Here is a 14532-nt window from a genome sequence, read left to right as displayed (position 1 = left end):
AAGATCCACGACCCTTTAACTAAACTAACGTGTCGCATGCTACGATGTCGGACAACCGATAAGGCAGCGTAATGGTAAAGCGTCCGGCATCTTGATCGGTAGGTCGCGGGTTCAATCCCCGGTCGGGTCAGACCAAAGACTTGATTAGCAACACTGTAGCTATGACTTCCTGCTTGGCGCTCGGCATTTTCCGGGACAGCGTGGAGAGGTGGCGCGAGATGTAGGAAGCCTTACGGGGCTCTATCTGCACCTTCCTTAGTCCAGCGGCATATGCGCATCACTCACGGTATGCATGTCGTATTTGTTACCGACACCCCATAAAATTAGTGACACAAACCAAAGCATTGACCTGGTAGTCGTAACTGTGGTGTTATGACTCCTTACACTGTATATATTTACTTTACAAGTGCCTCTGTTCCCCATCAGAAACGGTGAATTCCCCACCGGTCGGTATAACCACTGTAGGAGTGTAGGCCTACCATAAAGGAAGGCACAATACACACAATGAAATAATGAGTGACAATAATTACTAGTTCATATGGTTACCATACATATTCTTTTAATAGGACTTTTTTTCAATAGATTGTCCTCGGGGGACGCCTAAATGTCCTCTTTTTTTGGGAATTTGTCCTCTTTTTCTGCAAAAAAGGATTAAAATGCAACTAACGTGAGAAAAAAATCGGGTGAATCGGGAGTCGAGTGAAAGTGATGACCATTCTCTTGGTCAGCACAGTACTATCGGTCAAAAAATGTTCAAAATCATCAGTTTTCTAGTTCGGTGCTGGAGCTTTCAGAATTTTCGAAAAGTGGCCTCCTTTTGAGATCTCACAACATGGTCCTACTAGTTTGTAGGCTATAAAAATCAAAGGATACCAACGTAGATACACGAGCACAAGACTGGTAAAAAGTGTACTGTCAAAACGTTGACTTCGTTGAGCATAGTTTGAACTTTCAACGTCGCTGACGGTAAATACCGTACGTTCGCCGTTGGCCGTAATACTCACAAGGAAAAGCTTACTCACATATAAAGGGAATGTCTGCATCAGACTGCACTGCTAAGAATATATTTATTGAAGTATAATTGGCAAAGTATGTGCGAAACAACATTAGAACCTGTGAAATATAATGAACTTTATTGTACAGAATGTATCATAAATTAAATCACAGTATAGCAACAAAAGGTCACACGGATACGAATACGATACATCAATATTTCATTGTGGCGGTATTTGTGAAAACATTTCAAGTGCATTGAAGTCAACCATTTTACGTGAGATGGATTCTAGGCATGGTTGATATATGAAGTGACTGTATTATACATTGCATATTTATCTTTTCTGTCAGGTAAAAATCAAGTTATGCGTATTCGTAGACATGACGTGGTTTATCTGCCACCACCACAGCGTATTATTTGGATTCTACGGAACAGATACCATGATATAGATGTGAATGAGTTGCTAATCAGCGACCGGTAATATATACATATAACGATACAAATAATCAATATAAATCATGATAGTAATCTACAAACGTTTTAATACATTCAAGTGAATTTTACAGTGGAAAATTCAAGCACTAATGAACGTGCATAAACGGTGCCAAAAACTTGCTATAGACCGGCTTCTGGAAATATTGATCATTTTATGCATATGACTTGGTCTACAGCAGCGCAATGACCAAAAATGGTAGTAAAAGATATCCAATTTGCACTATCGATCTGGAAGCATCGCTTGCGGTGGTATTGGTAGTCCCTGAGAAAAAAGAGGATAAGGGTGTGTTGGTTGATATGATATAATAAATACGTTTTCGACATATAAGGGGCAGGGCAGAAAATAATATAACGGAATAGAGCTGATCTCGAATCCTGCAATTGTTTTAAGGTTGTATCGGGATGTTGACGTACACACGATTACGTATCGGCTTTCGTATCATTATCGCAATGACAGCATAATTCCCCATCCCAACCCTGTCGACTAACTTTTGACAGTTTGCTTAGCGTTCTACGCTGACCGAATGTCTAAATACCTACTGGTTTCAGGCGCATCCGAGAGAGTGTTTGCGCTAATCGAAGCTGATGAGATAGTTTCTTGAACACCTGAAGTAGACCCCGGTGACGATGTATCGGTCGCAGTAGATCCCATTCCCGGTCCCGACAAATCGGTCGTGTTGGACTGCGGGGCACGAACCGTACCTCCGGTGACTAAAAGGGAAATGTACAAAATAGCGTTATGTATATTGAAACGTGGCAAGGCGTAAAAGAACATAGCAGAATAGACCTGATCTCGAACCCTGCAATTGTTTTAAGATATGTATCGGATATTGACGTACACACGATTACGTATCGGCTGTCGTATCATTATCGCAATGACCGCATAATTCCCCATCCCAACCACGTCGAGATGCTTCCGACAGTTTGCTAAGAGTGCTGCGCGGACCGGATATCAAAATACCTACCGGTTTCAGACGTATCCGAAATACTGTTTGCGCTAACCGAAGCTGATGAGATAGTTGATCGAAAACCTGACGTAGACCCCGGAGACGATGTATAGGTCGCAGTAGTTACCATTCCCGAGAAATCGGTCGTGTTGGACTGTGAGGCAGGAAGCGCTCCTCCAGTGACTAAAAGGGAAATGGATAAAATAGCGTTTTGTATTTCATATATACGAATGAACAAGATTCTAGCTTGGAAATGATCACGACCGGTGTGTTTGTCCATCCCGTGAATTGACTATCTTTTGTGGGCCCCGGAAATCATATTTCGCGGATACTTATGGGGTGGGATTTCCAAAAGTACATTTGATTTATAAATCTTATAATACACAACGAAACTATGATGCCAGACGCATGCGTTTCGCCTTAAATGATATTTCCAAGTTCAGCGGCTTCGACGCTCACGTATGGATGTAGTAATAGCCTAGTAGGTTGTCCGGAACTGTCTCTCATGGAATATTGCAGTTATGACATTATGCGATTTACATTCGCACTGCCCAGCAATAGCACATCTAGAGATAATGTCAAAGAGATATGTCGATATCGTAATGTCTGCAATGCAAAAGCGCAAACCCACAATCCACATACGAAGTAAAAGAATTTGCCAGATCACGAGCATATTCCCTCACCATTCGCGATCCAATCCGCATAAAACGACACTTTCGTGAACAGATCCACAGTCGTGCTGTATCCGCAACTTTGAACTCGTGACACAATGCCAAATTGCACCCACACGTTATCTCGGTAGCACATCAACGGCCCGTAGTCATTCTAAAGACAAGAATTCCAACAGCTTCTCGCAATCCGCATGGGAGGCAACACAACGTATTTACGTAGCATGCTCCGCTACCGCCAGAGTTGGGATCGCCACTGCATATCATCCTGTCGTCCTTGAAACGTCCGTAATACACGTCACCGCACATGGAGCTGTTTGTTATCGGAACGACTCCCTGTCGAAGGTCTGTAGACCGATAGCTTCCCTCTGTACAGAATTTCGTAATTATGTACACGGCGTGTTTAATATTGTCGAATTCAGGGTTATACCTGACTCTCCCCACCCCAACAGAACACACTCTTCGTTAATTCTCGCAGGTTCAGTAGAATCGGGCTGAGCCAGGCATGCTGGTTGCACGGACGAAGAAAACTGAATTGAAGTCTGCAACTCCAGTAGAGCGATGTCATCTTCCAAGCCGTAACTCGAATAGCTGAAATAAAAATAGTATATAGCGTAATATAGATAGTGTGTTGGTACACGAATAGCATATAATATAATATAGATCATGTCATTCACCAAGATGCAAGTATAATTCATTTCGTTGTTACAAAAGACAGGCTCTATATAGTTTACAAATAACTACACGACACTCTTTTCACGTATAGGTATAGTGGTGCCCAGTATCACGAAGAACATTTTCAGAGTACTCCAGTCGGTGTTGCCTATACTTGCATTATACTCGAGTGGTTATCATTTATATTTAGACTTTACATCCACTAAAACTAGGTACGTTTTACCCATTGGATTTTGATACATAGAAAATAGTTTTGGGATAGGTTTTCACCGCTTATGTGAGTGGCATTTTCACAACAGCTGGAGGAAGCAGCCCTGTATCGTGACAACTGGTGGTTTTCTTGATAATTCCTCCTATTCGTGTGTCATTGGTTATTTTGCATTAGACGCGAGGGGAATCTTACAATTTCAAAAGTACCTGCCTCCTATTATAACAGACCGGCCCTCATTTGCTGTGTCCATTTAAAGTTATTTTGAACTTTTAATTCAGTAGACATTTACCGAGTCACTTCTACTTCTACGGGAGTATCAACCCTGGCTACTTTGCGCCTCTATAGTTTTGTATAGGGTGCTCTGCAAACTTCGGATGAACTCAACTATTCCAAATGTGCCTTCTTCAGTATTCTACACTCTTATAATTGACGCCAAAATATACAAAACTGGCCATTTAGCTTATTGGGTCTCGCGAAACCAGAAATATTCTTATAACAATACTTACTCCGATGTTTTTATGAAGTATGACATCGTAGCCTACATATGGGACGCACTTTGTGCCAATATTTTCCCTCTCATACAATTTAGCGACTTACTTGTAGTGGAGATGTATATTCGACACGTCGTACCGCTCGACTGCGTTCAAATCATCGGCGATGCTGTGATTCCCCACAACCACCTTCAGAAATCGTCTGAAATAATTGCAGGACTCCTCAACACATGTAGACCAATGTTTCAACGCATCTAGTCTTTAGATAAGCCCCGTTTAAACAATTTAAATAATCCATGAATTGAAAACTTTCACTGTATAACATCATGCGACCAAAACAATAGTAAAAAGCCTTGTCAAAATGCGTTCGAAAATAGTCATACAGTGGTAACCAGCGCACTGAGTTCCTCACATGCAGCCAACAGTTTCAAGAATTCGCACATAGTAAAATGTCGACTATTTAATATAAGGAAGCAGCTGCAAGTGCACTAAAATCGAACCGTTAAATACATATACTCACGCTGAACTGTAATGCAAGCATCGAGCAGCAGTTAACACCCATCTGTCATTTATGATAGTAGCTTCGCATTTGTAGTAAGAATATGTATAGTTCGACCATGACCAGCTGTATTGTTGGATAACATAACCTTGAAAGGGCCAGGAGCCGCTTCTTGCGACTGATCCTCCTACGATTCGTGTATTCTGCGCCGGGAGAGAGGGACATAAATCAAAAGTATCGCTATATGCTCCTTAATTCCGATTCCAACGATATAACTTACCCACATAATCTCGGGTGCGATGTCCTGCCGGCCGCATTCCATATCTTCCGCCCTAGCTGCAAATCAAGTGACAGGTAATACGGTGTCTAGATGAGCGTATACTTATAATTAAAGCCCGTCTCCGTGGACATATCGATATCGACCCGCTCCGAACCATATTTTTCGGCATGTCAAAAGAGTCAGTAGTATATAGGGATAGTCTTTTGTCACCACATAGAGAGAGAAATGTCACTAACTCTCAAATTTTGTCACCACGCATTATAAGGATTCAAACGAGTAAGGAAGACCTATGTATGTCGATCCGAGAATAAACCAATGGACTAACTTATTGAGTGACGAACCCCGTATACTCGTGATAATAAAGATTATTATCGGAAAGGGTTTGTGCGGTTTGTGCATCCAGGATTTCGACCAGGCCCCTCTCGCTCCCGAGTGGGAAACGGTTAGAGTAAATATGAACCGGGCATACCAACGTTGTCTGATTTCTCAAGTTTATGACGTGTGACTCGATGATGGGCGCTGTTAAACATTCCTATACGCTACTGGCACATCCCACGCTCTCAGCTGTTCCAAATGAGTGGATTTTAAGTGCTGTTGGATTTTTTATGAGGACATTCTTAGTTCTTTTTCAAATTCATTGAATTTGAATACCAATTTCTACCTAAAAGATATCACATTTCTGTATTGGCTTCATCGACCAAAATATCATATACCATAGACATCGGTATCGTCTCAAAATTTTGAAATCCTACTGACTTTACTGGAAGTACTGATGAACTACTTACAGCAGTGCTCTTCAACCGGGGTGGTCGTACACCCTAGGGTGTACCAGAATTCGCAAAGGGTGTACCACTCGGATGGGGTGTACAGGGGTGTACCAGATCCAAATTACAATGAGCCGATGGCTAGCTATCACAAATGCCAGTTTATAGGTCAGTACAGACAGGTTGACGCACAGGTTAACGAGCAATATGGTACAATGTTATCTCAAGTGTAATACTGTACACCGCTTGATTGTGATGTCATAAGCAAATATTTCTTTTATTCATTTAGCCGTCGGCAATAGACCAATGGTTCCGTTTGGTGTTGTAAAGTATGCAGTTAACAAACATGTGTTCAGCTAGTCATTAGTATTTTATTGATTTGTGAGGAAACCGCCGCGATAGCTCAGACTTTTTGAATCCGTGCTTCCTACCCGACGCTAATAAATACCGCAATGCACATAAATGAAGTGACGTAGCTAGCCAGGGTCGAAACAGCTTCCATATTGAAATCGAAACCCTTTTGTTTTAAAATGCCAATTGTATGTCCAATCTTTCGCCATACATTTGCAATTTAGTATTTTGTTATAAGTGATATAAATTAGCGACAATAGACTGTGTATAGCGGCATACGATCTGAGGTTACTGACATCTCTTGCAGCCCATGTGCTACTATCGACTGTGTGTGGTGTGTGGCAGGCCTGATGCGCAGTAGGCTGGTGCGCCTGCTATCATCGCTGATCTGAATTACCGCTTCTGCAGCAGTAGCTTTAACTACTCTCCCCCCAATACTGTTACATTTAGGTTGAATATCGTTCGTTATATCATGCTGTTTTTGCTCTGACACGAAATAAATTCCAATTTGCGTAGGGTTACCCTTACCATACGTCCTCTTTTAAGAGGATTTGTCCTCTTTTTTGACTTTTTTTAAAGTGTCCTCGGAGGACGCCCTTTTGTCTTCTTTTTTTGAGATTTTGTCCTCTTTTTTGAAAATTTAGGTCAGATTTAGAGCAAATTGATATGCCATAAATCAGCACAGAAGTGACGCTCCGGCTGGTATTTCGGAGTGAAAAACTGTGATTTTAGCTCTGAGTGAAAAGTTGACCTTTTTTTAGTCATCCACCTAGCAATGCGGAGAGAAAAACGATATCTTGAGCTCTGAGCGGAAAGATGACCTTTTTTTATAGTCAATTGATCACCAAGTGGGAAAAATTCACCGGTTTTTTAGAATTCTTCTCCGGTTTCGCAAGTCTCAAATTTCTGAAAAAGTGTCCTCTTTTTAGATTTCCAAAATATGGTAAGCCTAAATTTGCGTGGCGGGCTGCCTTACTGGCTGCGAATAGACTCTGTGACCAAATACTATTTTATTCAAATCCAATTTTTTTGACGGCAATACCTCCGTTTCTACTGGTCGGAATTGAAGCAATTTTGAAGAACATAGTTCTTATAGACAACCTAATACTTTCATGGGGTGAACAGAAAAATTCAAATTTTTCGTTATTTATTTTTGTATAGTAAATAGAACTTTCCTCTCCCGTAGCAAAGCGGCTACTAGTTGGAATTGAACCAAATTTGGGGTGTAGGCTTAAGTTATGTAACCTAATAATTTTATCAAGTAGCCCGTACGACAGGGGTCGGCAACCTTTTGCTAGTCGCGGGCCAAATTTCAGGTGCGCAACATGTTGGCGGGCCGGACCGGAATTTTTCTTAATTCTATATTAAACGGTCACGTCGGTATATTACCCTACAATGCTGCAATCTCAATCATACAAATCACAAAAAGAGCAAAACACATGTATTTACACTTCAACAACGCAGCATAAATGTGACACAGGGCGCAGCTTGCTTTGTGAAAGCTTTTCAACTTCTGGTAACAAGTCCGATGAAGCTAGAATCAGGCCATATTCTGAATGTGCGTTGGGATACGTGATCTTAGCTTGCTCTTCGTGAATTTCAATTGTTGAAAACTATTGTTCACATGCGCACGTGCTACCAAAAGTCGATGCTATTCTTTTGCATTGTTGGTCAAGCTGGGATGAAGACACATTTCAAGAACTTACTCTTTGTCAAAGTCAATCCGCGATATGCTCTTTGTATGAAATTTGTCATTCAATTCAACTGCATGGCATTTCAAATGGGCCCATTTGAAATTTTCTGGCAATGGTATTGGCGCCCACATTAACCGGAGTACTGGGTATAGTCAGAATTTATTTTGTACAGAACGAATGTCGGAAAAGCGGATGGAAATTCATTAATTAAATTTGGTATATCACAGTTACAAATGTATAGTGCTGGTACTAGGTTTACTCTCCTCCAGTATAGGAAAGTGAGGTTATTTAGTTGTTTCCCCCTGAAGTTGCAAATTCAATTTGTTTAGATGTGACGTTAAATATTCTACGAAAGCAAGATTAGATACCCATTTTCGATGACAAGATTATGAGTCGGCGATGTTTGTATTTTCAAGGAAAGTTGCTATTTCATTTCTCAGTTCATACACTCGTGCAAGCATCTCGACGTAACAAAGCATGTACCCGTTTTGCCAGTGACACTTGCAACCGACGGGTTTGCCCAAGACACAGAAAACTTCAGAAGAACGCATATTGCTTGGAATGCCGAACAGCGTCTTGTAGTTGAAGTGCTCTATGTTTCGTTGTTCTTGTGTTTGAAATATACGTGACAAAGCAATGCTTATTGGGGTAGTCCTATCTTTACTATTGCTTTTGGGTCTGCATTCATTACAGTGGAACATATTGACTCAAAGGCTTTTCGTGTGCGCCTTGTCAGGAGTTAGCGACACAAGAAGAGCTTACTGAAATATGGACATACGAAAACCAAATTGGCAAAATATGACGTAACAATGCAATAATAAAAAGGATCGCTAACAGCTGTACCGGTACTCCGGTAGTCATAACAAAGTGACAAGAGAAAATCAAATCATACGAAACACAGACAATTAGCGGTATTTTATTTAATATTTTAGGATTGCATAGATAGGCCTACTCTTTGTGCTTGTTATTGTGCCGTTAACTCTTTGATGGGGGCACACGGGGGATCTTTGAGGTGATGGATTCTGCTGTGGTGAATGTGGTTCTGAGAGCAATATTCAAGTTCAGTACCGCTAGTAACATTTGAGGTATCTCTGCGTTTCTCTGAGAGCTATTAATGTGATTAACATTTAAAAAGTGGTATTCTGCGACTCACGCAGCAGCCTGATTCTAAAATCGGAATATGACGAACCCGGACCAGTACGGGGCTCGTTCACTTTCGGACCAAAAACCCTTTTTCTCCGTAACGCTGTACTGAGTTTGGTTCGAAAGTGAACGAGCCCCGTAGGTGCGTGAATTACATGTTCCGGAATCATCATCCGTAAGTGGAAGAAAACATTATAAATTTTGACATTTTTCGAAGCAGTGCTGCACTGCAGATTGGAACTCATTACGAAACGGCGGGCCGTATTCTTGTGGTAACTAATTATTTCGTCGCGGGCCGGACGATTTCGCTTGGCGGGCCGGATCCGGCCCGCGGGCCGTAGGTTGCCGACCCTTGCCGTACGATTTGAGAAAAATAGTCATGTTTGAAGACCCCTTATGAACAGGGGTGTACGAGTTTTGAGCAAACCTTAAAAGGGTGTACCACGTCGAAAAAGGTTGAAGAGCACTGACTTACAGCACTCTTTCTCGTCGCTCTCGTCCGCGCAATCCGAATCGCCGTCGCATCTCAAAGACGAGTCTATGCAGGAGCCATCCCAGCAGCGAAAGTCGGAGGAATTGCAAGCCTCTGAGATGAAGATCAAAAGATTTTATGTAAGCCTCCTTTTAAAGCCAGTTGTCCTAATGCATTATGCAGTATGCCGGCAACAAGGCTACTTGCAATAAACATAGGTGGTCAGGTCAGTGACGAAGTACTTCGACTTTTTTGGAGTAATCAAGTAGACTTAGCCTGTGGCAATGTTTTGAACCATATCCCCTTGTAATTTTCAAGGCAAATAAGGCTTACTTATTCAACTTTACTGGTACTCCCCGGAGGTATTAGAAAGCATGGAAAATGTATGGAAAGATAAAATATATAGAGAAATGTATAGAAAAATTTATATATACGGTCAAGTATGGCACATGGAAATTTCTCATTCGTGGCCATACCATACTATATCTTGGTTACAGCACTAAGCTACCTGCACTACGCTACTCGCCACCATTGCATTGATGAATTTGGTGACTTCGAAAGTTATAGCATGCTGATTCGCACGATCGGGTCTGAAGAAAGCACCATAGCAAGAAAATGATAGCATTTAGTCCATCCAGGGTCTAAGCGTCTCGAAAACGATCTAAATGGTATGTTATCGTATGTTACAAGATTTGAAGTCTTACTCAGACATGTCATAGCCTACCATGTATATTTCAGAAAAATAATTACACCATTACTACTGCATATAGCCACGTATAGTATTCATCGCTTATTTTGTCTCGTTCGAATATACGGGACATTATTGGATGCCATTACATGATGCAACAGGTGCTGTACAATGTACGCATCGTACACCCTTGCCCAATAGATGTGGTTTAGCGAGTATACTAACCAACAGCTTCCCAGGAAATCTTGAAGGACGCGTCGCCATAATACGAAACGAAGTTGATCAGAACTTGATTCGAAGTAGATTCGAAAGCCCGTATCGGTCGGCTACTCAGTCGTATAGTGTCGTCAAATACCTAATCATCGCAATTGATACAGGAAATGAATGTTTTTATGAAAGGTTTACAGCTGCGCGCTGCGCGTCACAAAGTCGTGTTACGGTGAGCTATAGATTTAGTAATGTATAATAGGCGAACACAGCGTTGCGACCTGATCATAATTATTGCGTACCAGAAAACCATGACTTCATCCGATATTCAAACATGATTTCCTAACATTCCATACTCAGCGATATCAGAACACTGTATGCCTAAAATAGCATTCTTACCTTTCTATCGGAAGTTGAATTGCCGTCGTATATCGTCAAATATCTACTTCCGTAGTAGTAGTAATAGCCACTCGAATCGAGAACCTCTACCCGTATAATTAGAAGCTGTATACAATAGGTTGCAAAGTGGTCGTATACTGTGCCGGATGTTACAGACGTTGGTGTCTTACCGTATTTTCTGGTCCCTTGAACAGCCAAGAACAATTGTGACCGTCATAATTGCCGAAAACCTCGAAGTCCGACGCATTTATCGGAAAGCTAATTGATCCTGAGGTCCCTTCTAAAATCTCCAACTCTGCGCACGCTTCATCTTTAGGAAAGAAGTCATATTGAATGAAGAAGCACTGGCGGGGACCAATAAAGTTACATTCCACTGATTTGGAATCTACTAACGTACAGCGGATACGGGGTTCTGCCTAAAGTCACAATGAATGCGCAATAGGGCTCTTAAAAAATGACTTTTTTTCTCAAATCGCACTGGCTACTTGATAAAATTGTTAGGTTACCTAATTTAAGCCTACACACCAAATTTGGTTCAATTCCAAGCAGTAGCCGCATTGCTACAGGAGAACAATGTTTCTATTTATTATATAAAAATAAATAACCAAAAATTTGAAATGTTTCTGTTCACCCCATGAAAGTGTTAGGTTTTCTATAAAAACGATGTTCACCAAATTTGGTTCAATTCCAACCAGTGGAAGCGGAGTTATTGCCGTCGAAAAATTTGGATTATGAATAATATAGTATTTACGGTGAACAATTCTTTAATTATTTATTATAGTGGTGCCCACCGTAAATACTATTTCATTAAAATCCAAATTTTTCGACGGCAATAACTCCGCTTGCACTGGTTGGAATTGAACCAAATTTGGTGAACATCGTTTCTATAGACAACCTAACATTTTCATGGGGTGAACAGAAAATTTTCAAATTTTTTGGTATTTATTTTTATATAATAAATAGAAACTTTGTTCTCCTGTAGCAATGCGGCTGCTGCTTGGAATTGAACCAAATTTGGTGTGTAGGCTTAAATTAGGTAACCTAACAATTTTATCAAGTAGCCAGTGCGATTTGAGAAAAAAAGTCATTTTTGAAGAGCCCTAATGCGCAATGTACTTTACATCAACCGCGTAAAATTTCAAAATCTGTAGACGGCGTAGCCTACAACCAAAATAGACTTACCCTGGAAATCCAGAGCTGTAAAAATTGAAAATAACGTTATGAATGTCACATTTCCATGAATGGACTGTTTCGGGAATCTCACCAGCATGAATGCTATCCAAGTACAGTGAGATATTGGAATAGAAAGTTCTTTCTCCACAGGTACCAGTTCCGTAAGATGTAATCCCCTGCTGCACCCATTTCTCGCCGTCAAAGCAAGCAAGCGGCCCTCCCGAATCACCCTGATAAAGTAGGTAGCTGAATATAGTGAGCACTGGGAAACGAGAATATGAAATCATAGAGACTCTTACAAAGCACGCGTTTTCCCGATCGTTATAGTGCCCAGCACATATGAAGTGACTGCCGTTCGTACGGGTGTCGTCGTATATTTCGTCGCATTTTGCATCGTTCAATATCTTCAGGTGCGCTTGTTGTAAGATATCCGGACTGTGCGAGCTTCCATCTGAAGCACGGAAAGCGTGACCATCGCTCCGAATTTACGCTTCGGCATCTTACCTATTGCCCCCCATCCCGTAATGACGCAGGTGCTGTTATTCGGTGGGTCCGTGTCTCCAGCTTGTGGTAGACAGATGGATTTGTGCCACTTCGATGTAAGGTCGACGGATTCGCTTAGCTTGAGAATAGCAATGTCATATTCGTATGCGTAGTTTCTGAGAAAATACCGACATAGTGCTATGTAGCAGAGGGGAATTCTCATGAATGTTATATTAACAAATCGCTGCACACCAGTCTATTTGGGACTGATGATCTGTCGAAGAAACAGTTAGTAATTCATAGATTTGTTTTGCTTGTTCGTGTTGGCTTGAAAATGATTGCCAGTATAATTCCGATATTGTCGCTTGGAATCCATGCCTGAAGCTTGGGTCAAATTCACAATATCGGACCAGATGAAATTAGTGATGCAGCAAATAGGACGGAGACACGATAATACACCACCGACATCATCCCCATATAGCATGATATTCTTACCCGTAATATCTGTGTACCATAATTGTTTCGACAGTGATGTTCTTTTCATTAGGCGATACACGCGATTTATCATAGTCTCCGACGACAACAAGATAATCGTTGTACCTATAAAGTAGCGTTTAGGGTAATTTGAAATCCACAGACGCATTGACGAAACACGCAAACCTCGATATACAATGCGCTGCCGTGAGTACGTGTCTGTCGGTAATCAGAGTTCCACCGCAAGTGAACCACTTGGTGTACCCATAGTCGACATATAGTCCTATCTGCCAAGGCCACGCGCCTTCTACGGAGTGATGACCACCGACAATTAGCGGAGTCTGTAAAAGGGAACGGGATTCATAAAACGCAGCAGCGAAAACTAAGATTTTGACTTCAATCGCTAATCACTCTTACTCACAAAAGGAAAGTCAGGAGCAACTTCCGCTTTGCCACATTCCGATGACCCGGCAACTGCTATCGCTGTGTAGATGGAAATGTCATGTTAGTCTCTAGTCTCGAGAAATGCATGAGATGTTAACGCTCACCGCATTGAAATTCGTCTTCGCCATCTGGACAGTCAACCGTTCCGTCGCATTTGGAAGCAGAGGGAACGCACGTCTTATCCCAACACCTCATCTCGCCAGTTGCACAGCCGTCTGAAATCGGAAAGAAATAGATAAGTTGCCTCGCAGCTCCACCTAAAATCTCGGAAAATACAATGTGTTGGTATCACTGGTGGATGGAAATGAAGTAACCTTTTCGGAATACTCAAGTAGATTTTGGTTGCTTTCACTACCTATATACTCGAGTGGTTGTTTTTAGACTATAGTTCCACTTCTACGGTTCTATACCAATACCGAGAAAACCATTACCGAGAAAACTATTACCGATAATAAACATCACCGAGAATGTTATTATCGAGAATGGACATTACCGAGAATTGACACCACCGAGAATGCACATTACCGAGAATGGCTAATGCCGAGAAGCTAACTTACTGAGACGGACGTTGCATAGAAATTTACACCTGAGAATTGACAGCGAATGTTGCCGTGATGCACGTTAGGTTCTCGGCATATGTCCATTCTCGGTTGTGTCCATTTTCGGTAACAGCATTCTCGGTAATGGTTATCTCGCTATTGACCCGACAGCAGACACGCACTTCTATTACGTCTACAATTGTTTAGGTAAATCTACTTAATTTTTACAATTTGCATTTTGTAAAGTAGACACCAGTTTCGGTAAATATTTGTATCCCTTTTATCAGTCAAATTGTAATAACTACTGAATAGCTCGCGTATCAACATTAACACATTTTGGACAATTGCACCTATACATGTATAGTGTCGCTATAGTGATTTTGCGTCGGTCACGAAAGCCACCTCCGATTAGCTGCTAAAAGTCGCAACCCTTCGAGCTTA

General features: G+C 41.4%; 1 protein-coding gene across 1 annotated transcript in view; it reads right to left on the bottom strand.

Moving 5' to 3' along the window:
* Positions 1–1053: 1053 nt before the first annotated feature.
* Positions 1054–14532, bottom strand: part of LOC145450188 (ovochymase-like) — a 34645-nt gene continuing 21166 nt past the window's right edge. The window contains exons 39-59 of the mRNA XM_080328693.1: positions 13657–13767; positions 13530–13591; positions 13295–13449; positions 13130–13234; positions 12656–12810; positions 12451–12602; positions 12243–12381; positions 12161–12175; positions 11149–11288; positions 10979–11083; positions 10598–10727; positions 9688–9798; positions 5261–5316; positions 5002–5183; positions 4588–4683; positions 3535–3695; positions 3324–3472; positions 3120–3261; positions 2455–2619; positions 2030–2200; positions 1054–1751 (exon numbers count right to left, since the gene is read on the bottom strand). Coding sequence (XP_080184819.1) covers positions 1660–1751; positions 2030–2200; positions 2455–2619; positions 3120–3261; positions 3324–3472; positions 3535–3695; positions 4588–4683; positions 5002–5183; positions 5261–5316; positions 9688–9798; positions 10598–10727; positions 10979–11083; positions 11149–11288; positions 12161–12175; positions 12243–12381; positions 12451–12602; positions 12656–12810; positions 13130–13234; positions 13295–13449; positions 13530–13591; positions 13657–13767 — 2594 coding nt within the window. The 3' untranslated portion in view covers positions 1054–1659. The remainder of the gene's footprint in view (positions 1752–2029; positions 2201–2454; positions 2620–3119; positions 3262–3323; positions 3473–3534; positions 3696–4587; positions 4684–5001; positions 5184–5260; positions 5317–9687; positions 9799–10597; positions 10728–10978; positions 11084–11148; positions 11289–12160; positions 12176–12242; positions 12382–12450; positions 12603–12655; positions 12811–13129; positions 13235–13294; positions 13450–13529; positions 13592–13656; positions 13768–14532) is intronic.

This window comes from Botryllus schlosseri, chromosome 11 (assembly GCF_051294905.1).
Source record: "Botryllus schlosseri isolate E-star chromosome 11, Bs_hap1, whole genome shotgun sequence".
Classification (NCBI taxonomy): domain Eukaryota; kingdom Metazoa; phylum Chordata; class Ascidiacea; order Stolidobranchia; family Styelidae; genus Botryllus; species Botryllus schlosseri.
Note: the sequence above shows the minus strand (reverse complement) of the source record. Positions and strands in the feature narration are given on the sequence as shown.